The sequence below is a fragment of the Poromitra crassiceps genome, assembly GCF_964638095.1.
Source record: "Poromitra crassiceps genome assembly, chromosome: 3".
In the NCBI taxonomy this organism is placed as follows: Eukaryota; Metazoa; Chordata; class Actinopteri; order Beryciformes; family Melamphaidae; genus Poromitra; species Poromitra crassiceps.
The window spans coordinates 25,982,469-25,998,692 of NC_139625.1; the positions used below are offsets into that span (position 1 = coordinate 25,982,469).

General features: G+C 44.9%; 1 protein-coding gene across 1 annotated transcript in view; it reads left to right on the forward strand.

The window, feature by feature from the left end:
• Positions 1–183: 183 nt before the first annotated feature.
• Positions 184–16,224, forward strand: part of fbln5 (fibulin 5) — a 26,877-nt gene continuing 10,836 nt past the window's right edge. Inside the window, exons 1-4 of the mRNA XM_083633695.1 lie at positions 184–442; positions 616–670; positions 875–923; positions 1,273–1,572. Of these exons, the coding sequence (XP_083489821.1) occupies positions 399–442; positions 616–670; positions 875–923; positions 1,273–1,572 (448 nt within the window). The 5' untranslated portion in view covers positions 184–398. The remainder of the gene's footprint in view (positions 443–615; positions 671–874; positions 924–1,272; positions 1,573–16,224) is intronic.

Below are 16,224 nucleotides of genomic sequence, written 5' to 3' on the forward strand. Positions count from 1 at the left end.
AAGTAGCCCGTTATTTGCCTATGCGCCCTTGGAAGTTGGAGTGCGCTGTCTGTGCGCCCGGACGGACTGACTGAGGGGGCTGGCTCTCCCTGATTGAATCCAGCTGTTGTGAAAGTGCTCGGAGGGGGCCCGTCAATTTGCATTGCTAAATAATCTGTAGAGCCGACAGAGCGCGCAAGAAAATATAGACCAGTGCAGTCCATTTTGAAAAGACATTCCTTCAACACGTTGGTCAATGTACCGAAGCTTCAGCTCGACCAGACAGCGGTTAATGAAAACCTGGTGTCGGCTTTCGCGTAAAGGCGCATAGTTGGGGGGCGGTGAGACCCTGGTAGTGGTGAGGGGATTAGGGAGAATTTACGGGTCGTCTGAATCTTTCCTTTGAGAGACCATAAACCATGCTTTCTGCAGTACGCGGCTTGAGCTTTTGGACTTCTGCAAGGTTAGTAAACTAAAGTTACATCGTGAGGATTTTTTTTAAATCTGCCTTTACCTTTGCATAGCGGACTGCGTTGAGTTTGAATGAACGGGATACTGGCACTACGTTGCTGGTTTTTCAATGAGGCAGTCCACGAGAAGAGTTGAATCAGTTGAACTGAAATCTCCTCTTTGCAGGATGCTGGCAGCTGTGGTGTTTGCTCTTCTTTGTATCCAGCCTGGACATGGTCAGGTAAGAGCCAAATCACTGACACTGTAACACAGTGAGGCAGAAAGTCATTCATCATGTAGGCTAAAGATGGCAAGGCAAAATACAAAAATGATAAATGTGTGAAGTTGCATAGTATAATGCGTTTTCAACATGTTAGTGAACTGTGGTCACAAGGGCAAACTGTCAAAGACCCCCCACACTGAACCAGACTTGCTCTCTCCCCAGACCTGCACAGAGGGGTTTGCCTATGACCGCAGAGCAAGGCAGTGTATAGGTAAGTGACTCGACTTGCACTTGTCTTATATTTTATTTTGAACTCGGCATGCCACTAACAACAGTCGTATTCAGAGTAAAAACACAATGTGATGTAGAATAAGCTTAAGGGACAGTTCACCCCAAAATGCCATTACAATAGACTACAACTGAAGTCACTGGGGACTTGTTCTCTATCAAGTGATGCAGGCAACCTCCCTGTGTGTTATGGACAAACTTCACCTGTGTTTTAACTGACATGATGGTGAGCAGATGATGGCAGAATTTTCCTTTTTCTGTGAACTGTCCCTTTAAACAAATGTTGTGAATGCAGAAGTGTCCTTATCAGTGCCCCCCTCTTCACACGGCAGATGTGGATGAGTGTCGCACTCTGCAAGATGCTTGCCGGGGGGACATGCGCTGTGTCAACCAGAACGGTGGCTACCTGTGCATCCCGAGGGGCTTATACAGCCAGCCGTACAGGCCGGAAGCAGAGCCCTACCGACCAGACGTGCGGCCGTACCGACCGGAGACTCCGGTGCTTCCTGACCCAGCTTACCCAGACTACCGCCCTCTGCCTGCAGGACCCGTGGAGCCCAGCTACCCCATAGTGAGAAGCACTGCACCCTGCATCCTTGGATATACTCTTGCAGATGATGGTACCTGTAACGGTGAGTCGGTTTAACCTCCTCAGAGCACAGCGTGTGTGGGGTCAGGACAGTCAGATAGTGACGTTCCTACAGACACAATTGGCCATGTCTGCAGGTGGGAAGTCGGTGGGGTATGAGTCCTGGTCGTTGCACTAGTGCCTCCTCTGGTCGGCCGGGGTGCCTGTTTGGATGGAGGGGAACTGGGGGGAATAGCGTGATCCTCCCACACGCTATGTCCTGTCGGTGAAACCCCTCTTTGTCAGGTGAAAAGAAGCGGCTGGCGACTGCACATGTATCAGAGGAAGATAGTCTACGGCTCTCTCCAGATCGGCAGTGGGGGTGGAACAATGACAAAGACAGCAGGGGGAATTGGCCAAGTACACAAAAACAAAAATAGTTCAGACAGTGATAAACTGTCAATCAGTTATTACCTGAGGTGTAGTCTCACTTGCCAGCCTCCTCTCCCTTCCTTGAGAGTCGTCTGCCTGCACAGAAACGGGCAACTGGGATAAGCCCTCCCCTGCTCTACAGCTGCTCCCCATTGGAGCAACTGTTTCAGTCGCTGCCGGATGTCTGCTCCCCGCTTATTACAAGCTCTGTCATTGGCTCCGGCCATGTCAATCAGAGCGGCTTCCGCTCCCTCCTCCCTGTGTGTCGCTGTAAATAGTGCCCTGCCACCTCAGTGAAAACAACAACGCTAACTAGCTAGCAAGCTAATGGCACACCTACACACTAGCTCATTGCTACACGCTGAAAATGGCAAGTTGGATTGTTGGAAACTATTTTCCAAGGGCACTGCCGCCAAGCGCTGCCCATCGCAATCCCACAATGAAGACCTGCACCGCCAGACTCATCTCACGGAAGGGAGAGGAGGCTGGCCAGCGAGACTACCAGAGGTGTGACCAAGTCAACTTTGTCCGTGTCCCGGGTCAGTGTCAAGTCTCAAGTCTAAATGTAGAACAGCAAATCATGTCACTGTCAGAATAATCTCTCGAGACAGACTTTCGACTTGCATCGAAAATCTATCGGCAGGCTCCGTCAAAAGGGGTGAACGTGACCGGTGTGTAGTCAAAACTTACCATTTTCAGTGTATAGCAAGTTGCTACTTGCTACTAGCAACAAGCTAGAGTTGTTATTGTTGTTTCATAGCGACGGACGGATTTGAAAGCGACACGTAGGGAGCGGAAAAGAAATCCATTAATTGGCAGAGCCGGTTGGTTGGAGCCAATGGCAGAGCTTGCAGGGAGCGGAAAGGGATTTTCTTCCGCTGCCGACCGCGCCTCTTGAGTTCCTGTTGCACCATATTGAAACGGGGCTGCCCCCAGAGGTTAGAGAAAAAAAGAATAATTTTTGTTTAATCCCAGATTGCTGTCAGAATGAGTCATGAGTACAGTATCAATGTAATATGTTAAAGAAAACTAAATATGCAACACTATTCAATGGAATATTGTTTTAGAATAGGATAAAAACTTGGTAAGTGCATCATGAGTTTGAGTTTCAAATTCAATAGAAATTCTGAAAACAGAATTTAATTCCAATCATCTAATCTCATCACTTTCAATCTAAGTTAAAAAAGGATCTTTTGTCACGACTTTAGAAACCTTTTCAAGTCATCACAGAACAAGTCAAAGTCACCAAAACCCAGTCAAGTCTGTTATTCTCTTCATACATGCCAGTCCAAGTCATGTGACACTCGAGTCGCCACCTCTGCTCATTAGTTAGTCCTATGTGACAAATCCTGCCCATCTGGTCCTCCAGCCAAAATGTCAAGTTGTTTGCAAATACATCTTGAGCCAAATCTGCTGCTTCATCAAACGTCTCCTCAAGAGAGTCGCTGGTCCTTGTAGCTTTGTCACGTGGTTATCTCTCTAGTCGAACAACTGGGCTTGGCTATTAATTTACAGCAGGTCAGCATACACTTACATTCATCACAGACAGGGAATGTAGACGGTGATCCTGAAGTTAAGTTTGTTATTTCGGTGGCGGCAGCGGTTGGCCGAGCAGGTTTGGATGAGAGTCAAACTGGCCGACCGGAGACTCTTTTCCATTCAGTCTCAATGGCTCTCTGGAATACCAGGCATAGCGTTGACCACTGACTGCCTCTCCACCCGCTTTTTCTGTTATTTCCTGCCATTCATAACAAGTTGACATATTATGACAGCTTTAGTACAGTGTTGAGAGTCTAATAGAACCATAATGCCATTCAAAGCCCTACAACACCTCATTAGGAAGTTATTACTGCTAAATACGGCAAGACAGATCCACGTGAAGTCTGTTCTACTACAGTCTATTACAAACCCCAGCCTCTCTACTGATTCTCTATAATGACTGGCTGATTCTGAAAGCGCTGTGTGTGTGTGTGTGTGTGTGTGTGTGTGTGTGTGTGTGTGTGTGTGTGTGTGTGTGTGTGTGTGTGTGTGTGTGTGTGTGTGTGTGTGTGTGTGTGTGTGTGTGTGTGTTAGACAGACGGTCCCGCCTCCTCCTGTTGTTTTTCAGATATTCCAGTGAAACTAGGCGATATGAGAGAGAAGCCAGGAATGAAACCGATTCGATTACAGCCGATAAATGACCTCCAGGCAAATAGATTAATAATCCAGTAGATCGCTAAGGCAGCTGCTGTACGTTTTTGGACATGTGAGAGTGTAGCGGACTGCCTGCTTTTACCCAGCGAGGGAAAGGAGGACGTTCAACTCCTCACTGTGAGGACAAATCAACAATTTGATTGATTCGATTGGATTTCACAATAGTAAGAGATCCCAGCTCTCAGATAAACACCAAGTGTCGGAGGTTCCTCCTCCCATCTGTCTTAGATACACGCTGCACATCTTAACGTCCTTATCCCCAATACGTCCAGCAAGGACAAGCTGTTGAGAGTGGACTCCTGAAAGTCCTTTGGGGTGTTTTCTTCTGTCATTCTACATAAACCCCCCATGACCCTCTCTGTAATAGACGGAAAATGTACACATATTCTCAAAAAAGAGTGCGTTTAGCTCATGAACAAATACGGCTTGTTTCTCTTTGTAGGGGAGGTGGCCTGTCAGGGAATCGGCTCTCAACCTTGTTTGGGTAAATTACGAAATCAAAGATGAGGTCATTTGTTGCCAAATCTTTGCCGAGCTGGGCTTGTAGAACACACATTCCTCTGTGGGGGCTAATCGAGGCTTCGCACCCCTGAAGGTTTGTGTGTGTGTGTGTGTGTGTGTGTGTGTGTGTGTGTGTGTGTGTGTGTGTGTGTGTGCGGTGATGTAATGGGTTGTTGATTGATGCTCTGGGGCAGAAACGTAGCAGACCGTGACTTCCTGTCTAAACCTGCAACAAACATGGCTTTGTGTTAAAGTTAACGCCGCTACTTCATCATTATCACTAATGGCACCCGTCTGGGAGAACAATAGACAACAAATTAGCCATTCATGTATTTAGGATAGATAGAACCACAGTGGCATTTTCATAAGCAGCTGCCCATCAGGATGAATCATAGTGTTAACCTCATAGCCTACACATCATAGTGTTAACCTCATATACAGTAGCTTACACATCATAGTGTTAACCTCATATAGCTTACAGATCATAGTGTTAACCTCATATAGCTTACAGATCATAGTGTTAACCTCATATAGCTTACACATCATAGTGTTAACCTCATATAGCTTACAGATCATAGTGTTAACCTCATATAGCCTACACATCATAGTGTTAACCTCATATAGACTACACATCATAGTGTTAACCTCATATAGCTTACAGATCATAGTGTTAACCTCATATAGCTTACAGATCATAGTGTTAACCTCATATAGCCTACACATCATAGTGTTAACCTCATATAGCTTACACATCATAGTGTTAACCTCATATAGACTACACATCATAGTGTTAACCTCATATAGCCTACACATCATAGTGTTAACCTCATATAGCTTACAGATCATAGTGTTAACCTCATATAGCTTACACATCATAGTGTTAACCTCATATAGCTTACAGATCATAGTGTTCACCTCATATAGCCTACACATCATAGTGTTAACCTCATATAGCCTACACATCATAGTGTTAACCTCATATAGCTTACACATCATAGTGTTAACCTCATATAGCTTACAGATCATAGTGTTAACCTCATATAGCTTACACATCATAGTGTTAACCTCATATAGCTTACAGATCATAGTGTTAACCTCATATAGCTTACAGATCATAGTGTTAACCTCATATAGCTTACACATCATAGTGTTAACCTCATATAGCTTACAGATCATAGTGTTAACCTCATATAGCTTACAGATCATAGTGTTAACCTCATATAGCTTACACATCATAGTGTTAACCTCATATAGCTTACAGATCATAGTGTTAACCTCATATAGCTTACAGATCATAGTGTTAACCTCATATAGCCTACACATCATAGTGTTAACCTCATATAGCTTACACATCATAGTGTTAACCTCATATAGCTTACACATCATAGTGTTAACCTCATATAGCTTACACATCATAGTGTTAACCTCATATAGCTTACACATCATAGTGTTAACCTCATATAGCTTACACATCATAGTGTTAACCTCATATAGCTTACACATCATAGTGTTAACCTCATATAGCTTACACATCATAGTGTTAACCTCATATAGCCTACACATCATAGTGTTAACCTCATATAGCTTACACATCATAGTGTTAACCTCATATAGCTTACACATCATAGTGTTAACCTCATATAGCCTACAGATCATAGTGTTAACCTCATATAGCTTACACATCATAGTGTTAACCTCATATAGCCTACACATCATAGTGTTAACCTCATATAGCTTACAGATCATAGTGTTAACCTCATATAGCTTACAGATCATAGTGTTAACCTCATATAGCCTACAGATCATAGTGTTCACCTCATATAGCTTACAGATCATAGTGTTAACCTCATATAGCTTACACATCATAGTGTTAACCTCATATAGCCTACACATCATAGTGTTAACCTCATATAGCTTACAGATCATAGTGTTAACCTCATTTCAATCATGAGAGACTCGTAATATAATTTTAACAAACTTTATTGAATCAGAATAGGCAGTTTGAGTATGGCGTATGACTCCATGATGTGACGCTCCTCTTGCTTATGAGAGAGGGGCGTCAGTGCTGTATGAGATAGGACATCCCCCCTAAGGGGATTTGTTTCCAACAGGAGTCATGACATTGGTGGTGATCTGGGGAGGTGGTGGGATGAAGCTTTTTGCTCTGGAGATGCTGGATGAATGCGTGATGCTGACACAAGGTGAGTGATGACTGCACAAGTGTGATTTAAGCTGTGGTGATGGGGGCTTTATATAGTACCAGGAGAAGGGCATTTATGATGTCATAACTGATGTCATTTATGATGTCATTTGGGAGAAGGGCATTTATGATGTCATAACTGATGTCATTTATGATGTCATTTGGGCTGAGGGTTATGACAGCATGGGGTGCTCTATTAATGCCTTATTTGGTCTTCCATGATTGAACTACAGTCTGCGACTACACTTCAATCATGAGAGACTCGTAATATAATTTTAACAAACTTTATTGAATCAGAATAGGCAGTTTGAGTATGGCGTATGACTCCATGATGTGACGCTCCTCTTGCTTATGAGAGAGGGGCGTCAGTGCTGTATGAGATAGGACATCCCCCAAAGGAATTTAAAGTTATTTCAGGAACTGGGAGAGTGAAAACGGGGGTCATGGAGCTCGCCTGGGGTATGCTTTAGCCAGGTCGTGGGCTGACGGGGGGAGAATTTAGGCATGTCGGGAGATGAGGGGCTGACCGGGGTTTTTTAAGGCAAAGCGGGGTTGCAAGGGCGTGGATGTGGATAGCCCGGGCATGGGCGCATTGATGAGGAAAAGGAGAGTTTGATCACCACCAACGAAGTGCTTGTTGCCTCTTTAGTCATGGAAGGAGGGATCTTTGGGCTGATAATATGGTGTCTTGCTCTGGTCGAATGAAAGATGCATAGGCGGATGAGGACCAGCGCCCCAGTTGTTGAAGGGAGGCGGAGGACGCCCCCTGCATGGCTGCTGATGTGGCTGCTCCGATCCTGAAGGAGTGACTGGAATAGTTCTCTGCAGGGATGTTGCATTTCTGGAGTGTGGTCTTGAAGTGAAGGATGAACCAGGATCCTGTCATGTGATGATGGGGAGAGATGAGGAAAAGGGGGCCAAGGGCTGATTGAGGTTTATGCAAATGCCGGAATGATGGGTTATGCAGATTGTCGGGACATTGGCTGACTTGTCAGGACGTGGGCTGACTGAAGTTTAAGCAGGATGCAGGGATAATGGGTTGAGCAAGTTGTCAGGATGTGGACTGACTTCTCGGGACGTGGGCTGACAGGTTTAAGCAGAATGCAGAGATAATGGGTTGAGCAAATTGTCAGGACGGGGGCTGACTTGTCAGGACATGGGCTGACTGATGTTTAGCAGAATGCAGGGATGATGGGTTGTGCAAATTGTCAGGACGTGGGCTGACTGAGGTTAAGCAATGGCAAGGACACTTATGGGGTTATATGCAAATTGCCCGGGCATGGGCACCAAACGGGGATTGGGAGAGAAGACCGCCACCAACGAAATGCATTAATACTTCCTACCAATCATGGAAGGAGGCATCTTTGGGCTGCTGATATAGCAGCTTGCTCTGGATGGATGTAGGACGCATGGCTGATGAGGACAGCAGCCCAGTTGTTGAAGGGAGGACCCCCCCGGGAGGGGACCACCCCCCCCAAAAGAAAAAGGTCAGCGATGACCTGCATTTTTTAAGGTCAGTAATGACCAAGGTCGCAACAACCTGCATGAGCATAGCCAGCAATGGCTTAAAGATGCAATATTTAACCTTTAGCATTATATTATTATGGCATGAAAATGTCTAAAAATGAGTAGACATAATGTTATATTCTTTAGTTGTGCACTTACTTTATCCCAAATTGTATGAGGCAAAGATAGGCTTGATATTTTTCTCATAGTTTTCCTATCTATCCGTTCTATTCCTAATAGATGCACGTTCTGATTTGTGCATTTTGACATTTGGAATATTAAAGGTGGGCTGACCATTGTTAATAAGTACGTTTTCCCCTTGGATTTGACTTTAAGTTGCGTGTCTACAGTATGTCTATTATGGGCCTTTTTCATTTGTTTTGACAGTCGTGTACTGTCACTTCGGGAGAGTTGCACCCGCACCCTCGGCTGAGCTGTTGTACGGTGGACTTAATTCAGTTGAGGCAGAGACTGGCTGTGGAGACGCGCGGTTTTCGTGCCATGACCTTTTTGATTAGTTTTGACGTCCAGCGGGAGGGGGAGCAGTGAATGTGCTGCATCTGTAGAAGTTTTAAGTCGTCGGCAGACGAGGCGATTTCGTCGTAGAAAAATGAGATTCCGTTCCAATTTTCTAAGAGGTGTGCCCAGGGGGTATACTTTTGCTGAAGCCACTGTGCTGTGCCCGGCTATATGCTTTGCTGGAGCCACTGTGCTGTGACCAGGGAGGAGCTCTGCTGAAGCCACTGTGCTGTGACCGGGGATATGCTTTGCTGAAGCCACTGTGCTGTGACCAGGGAGGAGCTCTGCTGAAACCACTGTGCTGTGACCAGGGATATGCTTTGCTGAAGCCACTGTGCTGTGACCGGGGAGGAGCTCTGCTGAAGCCACTGAGCTGTGCCCAGGGATATGCTCTGCTGAGCCACTGCTGTGACCGGGATACAGTGTTGCCAGATGGCAAATGTTGAATTATCGTACCAGAGGGTCAAAATTATCGTTTTTGGAGTGAAATTATCGTACGCCCCCTCCCCAGCGCGCGTGCCTTCGGCGCGCCTATGTCGGGGGGCTGCGCTGATCACAGGCTACTTTTTGGACTTGGCATGATTTTTCAACACTGTGGTCTCAGCCTGCGTTGCAACAACAACAAAACACCCTGCACGTATTAGCTGCAAATATGTTTGTTTGAAGAGATGATTGTATAAACAGATAGAGTGATAGACGTAGGATTCGTCTAAGTGTCACGAAATGATGAGATTCTCGTACGTTTGGGGGATTTGGGGATTATTGATCGTACATCGTACAGAGGTCAAAATTATCGTACAGGTACGATAATTATCGTACGTCTGGCAACGCTGCCGGGATATGCTCTGCTGTAGCCACTGTGCTGTGACCAGGGATGTGCTCTGCTGAATCTACTGCGCCGTGACCGGGGAATGAGCTCTGCTGACCTGACGAGTTATGCATAACGGAAAGCCGGGTGATGCTGCACTGCACATTAAAGCCGTGGTGGACTGGGAGGAGCACCTTTCGTTTATGATCGAGACTGAAGCTTCGTATGCATTTGCAATGCCAGAGTAAATCTCGTAGAGGAAGATCGATTCCCTACTGGGAGAAAGTAGGGAACTCATGGTGCCTCTTTTCTGCAACCATTCACCTCTAGAACTTAATTCAAGCATATGCTGAAGCCAGAACCACCCGCGAGCATTTTTCGGTTGAAAAGACGTTTAAATTTGAAAGTGAAAGTTTTTTCACCCACTATTTGCAGACGTTTATTGAACTTTCAGATTTAGACCTATTTCACCAGGATCTTAAATTAAAATATCAGCGCGCACACGGGATTCGAACCCCGCTTTCCCACATTCAAGCCAGTCCGCTCTAGCGCTGAGCTATACATTTTCTTATATTTTGAAGGACGGCAACAGCAGAACTGATGATTATCGCCATTTTGCCTGAAGCATGCGACGGGAGACGATAGTGTCGCATCTTGCATTTGCAATGCGCATCTTTGGCAAAGCTAGACCAGCCACGCGCATGCGCAGTATAGCATGGAAGGCCGGTGGCTAGCCAGGTAGCTAGCGCGCTACTCAGCATGGCCGGAAAAGTTTACAAGGGTTATACTTTATCTAAATGACTGGGATTGGATCGATGGATTGGATGCGTAAGAGAGGAACCATGCTATGAAAAAGAAAAGGTTGACTGGAAACTGGGACTAGAGGCATGTTGTTAAAACCCGAATGGACACGGGAGAGGGAAGCGGCCGTATGCCGTATGCCGTATGCTAAGGGATTGGCACCCGGCCTGAAATGAGTGCAGCAGCAATGCCGCAACGTTGACTGAAACCAGGGACTAAATGCATGTTTGATAATACCCGACCGGACGCGGGAGAGGGAAGCGGCCGTATGCAACAGGGCAGAGTTGCTCGGGGATTGGCACCCGGCCTGCAATGAGTGCGGCCGCCGGAAGAGATGCCGGCTGAAAAAGGGGGGATACGACCTGAAACCTGGGGCAGGGCTGTTTGGGCTGCTGCCGTGGGGAGTGTGGGGCTCGCGAGCGTCCTCGGCCGGGCATCGATGTCGATGAGGGACCCGACCAGTGAAGACATCGTTGCGATCAGGGGATCTTGGAGGCCTGGAGGGGCTGGAGCCTTGGCGCGTCCGCCGAGGAGCCGGCGGTCGTGGTGCGCTTCGCTGGGCCTTTCTTGGAGGTGGACTTCTGGGCTCTTTTGCTGCGGCCACGGCCTCCGGAGTGCTGTGCGGACTGAGATCCGGGGGAGGTGGACTTCTGGCTCTTTTGCCGCGGCCGCGGCCTCCGGAGTGCTGTGCGGACTGAGATCCAGGCGAGACGAGGACCTCCTTGACGTTGGATTTTCTTTTGCGGCCGCGGCCCCTGGTGAGGGGAGCGTCCCATGAGACGCCTGTGACGCCCGGAGATGGAGCCTGGGGATTGGGGATTTGCCCGAGGCTGGCCGGGGCGTTGAATGTGCTCTGAAGGAAAGCGTCCACGGTGGAGCTGAAACTTTGCTGCTCGTTTTCGGACTTGGACATGGTGCTGGACTGAATGAAGCTTTTGCTCTGGAGATGCTGGATGAATGCGTGATGCTGACACAAGGTGAGTGATGACTGCACAAGTGTGATTTAAGCTGTGGTGATGGGGGCTTTATATAGTACCAGGAGAAGGGCATTTATGATGTCATAACTGATGTCATTTATGATGTCATTTGGGAGAAGGGCATTTATGATGTCATAACTGATGTCATTTATGATGTCATTTGGGCTGAGGGTTATGACAGCATGGGGTGCTCTATTAATGCCTTATTTGGTCTTCCATGATTGAACTACAGTCTGCGACTACACATAGCCTACACATCATAGTGTTAACCTCATATAGCTTACACATCATAGTGTTAACCTCATATAGCCTACACATCATAGTGTTAACCTCATATAGCTTACAGATCATAGTGTTAACCTCATATAGCCTACACATCATAGTGTTAACCTCATATAGCTTACAGATCATAGTGTTAACCTCATATAGCCTACAGATCAGTGTTAACCTCATATAGCTTACACATCATAGTGTTAACCTCATATAGCTTACAGATCATAGTGTTAACCTCATATAGCTTACACATCATAGTGTTAACCTCATATAGCTTACAGATCATAGTGTTAACCTCATATAGCCTACAAATCATAGTGTTAACCTCATATAGCCTACACATCATAGTGTTAACCTCATATAGCCTACACATCATAGTGTTAACCTCATATAGCCTACAGATCATAGTGTTAACCTCATATAGCCTACACATCATAGTGTTAACCTCATATAGCTTACAGATCATAGTGTTAACCTCATATAGCTTACAGATCATAGTGTTAACCTCATATAGCCTACAGATCATAGTGTTAACCTCATATAGCTTACAGATCATAGTGTTAACCTCATATAGCTTACAGATCATAGTGTTAACCTCATATAGCCTACAGATCATAGTGTTAACCTCATATAGCTTACACATCATAGTGTTAACCTCATATAGCTTACACATCATAGTGTTAACCTCATATAGCTTACAGATCATAGTGTTCACCTCATATAGCCTACACATCATAGTGTTAACCTCATATAGCCTACACATCATAGTGTTAACCTCATATAGCTTACAGATCATAGTGTTAACCTCATATAGCTTACAGATCATAGTGTTAACCTCATATAGCTTACAGATCATAGTGTTAACCTCATATAGCTTACAGATCATAGTGTTAACCTCATATAGCTTACAGATCATAGTGTTAACCTCATATAGCTTACAGATCATAGTGTTAACCTCATATAGCTTACACATCATAGTGTTAACCTCATATAGCTTACACATCATAGTGTTAACCTCATATAGCTTACAGATCATAGTGTTCACCTCATATAGCCTACACATCATAGTGTTAACCTCATATAGCCTACACATCATAGTGTTAACCTCATATAGCCTACACATCATAGTGTTAACCTCATATAGCCTACACATCATAGTGTTAACCTCATATAGCTTACAGATCATAGTGTTAACCTCATATAGCTTACAGATCATAGTGTTAACCTCATATAGCCTACACTGTAGGCTGTAGTTTTCAAATGGGGGTCCGTCCGGGGACCCCCAGGGGTCCTTGAGGGGGTTCCAGGAGGTCCCCAGCCAAAAGGGGGGTAATTTATTTTTGCTATAATTCCATTCATAAGTAAGACACAATGACTATTTTGGTCATGGGTTTTATACACTTTCTGTAATAAAACATCTAAAAGCATCAATCTTATTATCATATGGGAGACCATGGCACAAAATCCTATCAAATGGGGTTCCGTGGTCTAATCTTTGTCAGTTTAGGGGTCCTTCGTGAAAAAAATCTGAGAACCACTGGCATACAGATCATAGTGTTAACCTCATATAGCCTACAGATCATAGTGTTAAACTCATATAGCCTACAGATCATAGTGTTAAACTCATATAGCCTACAGATCATAGTGTTAAACTCATATAGCCTACAGATCATAGTGTTAAACTCATATAGCCTACAGATCATAGTGTTAACCTCATTTAGCCTACAGATCACAGTGTTAACCTCATATAGCCTCCAGATCATAGTGTTAACCTCATATAGCCTCCAGATTGACTCATAGTGTTAACCTCATATAGCCTGCAGTGTTAACCTCATATAGCCTACAGATCATAGTGTTAACCTCATATAGCCTCCAGATCATAGTGTTAACCTCATATAGCCTCCAGATTGACTCATAGTGTTAACCTCATATAACCTGCAGTGTTAACCTCATATAGCCTACAGATCATAGTGTTAACCTCATATAGTCTACAGATCACAGTGTTAACCTCATATAGCCTACAGATCAGTGTTAACCTCATATAGCCTCCAGATTGACTCATATAGTGTTAACCTCATATAGCCTACAGATCATAGTGTTAACCTCATACAGCCTACAGATCATAGTGTTAACCTCATATAGCCTACAGATCATAGTGTTAACCTCATATAGTCTACAGATCACAGTGTTAACCTCATATAGCCTACAGATCAGTGTTAACCTCATATAGCCTCCAGATTGACTCATATAGTGTTAACCTCATATAGCCTACAGATCATAGTGTTAACCTCATATAGCCTACAGATCATAGTGTTAACCTCATATAGCCTACAGATCATAGTGTTAACCTCATATAGTCTACAGATCACAGTGTTAACCTCATATAGCCTACAGATCAGTGTTAACCTCATATAGCCTCCAGATTGACTCATATAGCGTTAACCTCATATACCCTACAGATCATAGTGTTAACCTCATATAGCCTACAGATTGACTCATAGTGTTAACCTCATGTAGCCTCCAGATCATAGTGTTAACCTCATATAGCCTACAGATCATAGTGTTAAACTCATATAGCCTACAGATCACAGTGTTAACCTCATATAGCCTACAGATTGACTCATAGTGTTAACCTCATATAGCCTACAGACTGCTACAGATCACAGTGTTAACCTCATATAGCCTCCAGATTGACTCATATAGCGTTAACCTCATATACCCTACAGATCATAGTGTTAACCTCATATAGCCTACAGATTGACTCATAGTGTTAACCTCATGTAGCCTCCAGATCATAGTGTTAACCTCATGTAGCCTCCAGATCATAGTGTTAACCTCATATAGCCTACAGATCAGTGTTAACCTCATATAGCCTCCAGATTGACTCATAGTGTTAACCTCATATAGCCTACAGATCAGTGTTAACCTCATATAGCCTCCAGATTGACTCATAGTGTTAACCTCATATAGCCTACAGATCAGTGTTAACCTCATATAGCCTCCAGATTGACTCATAGTGTTAACCTCAGCTAGCCTACAGATCACAGTGTTAAACTCATATAGCCTACAGATCATAGTGTTAACCTCATATAGCCTACATATCATAGTGTTAACCTCATATGGCCTACAGATTCACTCATATAGTGTTAACCTCATAGCCTACATATCATAGTGTTAACCTCATATAGCCTACAGATTGACTCATAGTGTTAACCTCATATAGCCTACAGATTTTTGAAGCAGGTCAGTTATACAATAACCATCTGGGAACGAGTCGCTCGGGAAACCATTTCAAAGGGCGGGCAATTTAAAAATAAAAAACCTGGCAGGTGATTGGATGAACCATTTGTCTATCATGTCTGTCATGGGCTGACTCTCGCTGTCATCACACCTAAAGTCCACCCGTAGCTGCCTCTGGATGCTGATTGGTGCGAACCACTGGTGGATCGGATTCAAACCACTAGATTGCAGCGTGGCAAGATGGATTCGTCGTGTGATCATGATCTCATGATCTTGCGCTAATCCAACTGCCTCGCAAGGTTAGTACTACATGGGAGTTGCATTTGACCTTGCAAACTTTGGTAGTATTGGACTCAAACCAGGAATCAAACCAGCAACCTATTGCCTACAACGTCATCTCACCAACCAGCTTGCTGCCTTGAGTCTCATGAGTCAAGTCATACCTCTGAAGCTATGATGCATTGTTCTGTTTCTCATGTTTCAGCTGGCCCGGTGACTCGCATTTGACTGATCTCCATGTTTTCATTTCCACAGTTGAAGGATTACATGCTCCTCTATGGGTCCAGAAAACCTTCTGTCCTCTTGGGCTTATGAAAAGCCTGTCAGATAAACTAGAAAATGCATGGAAGTCTATCTGAAAACAAGGCTGTTGACAGTCAAGAGGTTTTTTGAATGTTGTTTTTTGTGTATTTTGAATGACTGCGTACCAATTTGGAGTGTCAAAATGCATCAACTGTTCAAGCTTTCTCTGGTTTCCTACATCGGACAGAAATTGGCCCGTGTCAAACAAAGCCTGTCTCACACGTCTTCTCTGAAGTTGATCAAAATGGTCATAAGTGTAGTTAACCCTGGGGCCTGTGGGCAGCTCATGAAATAGTCTATATAAGGAGCTGAGCTGAAATGCTCCCTGTGTGTGTGTGTGTGTGTGTGTGTGTGTGTGTGTGTGTGTGTGTGTGTGTGTGTGTGTGTGTGTGTGTCTCTCGCTCTCTCTCTCTCTCTCTCTCTCTCTCTCTCTCTGGGGAAGGGGGGTCACGGTAGGCCTACACATGGGATGCAGATGATCCAGCTACCATACAGAGAGGTTTTAGCTGGTAAACGCATGCAGGTGCCGGGGCATGTTGCCCTTGGCGAGCGGCCATTGGAACAAAGGGCAGCAGACCCACTGACAGACCTTATCGCTTATCATAACTGCCTGTTCAAACAAAAATCCAGGCTCCCGCCCACTTCTCCCACCGTTTCTCCAGAAGATTGGTGACTTCATTGTCT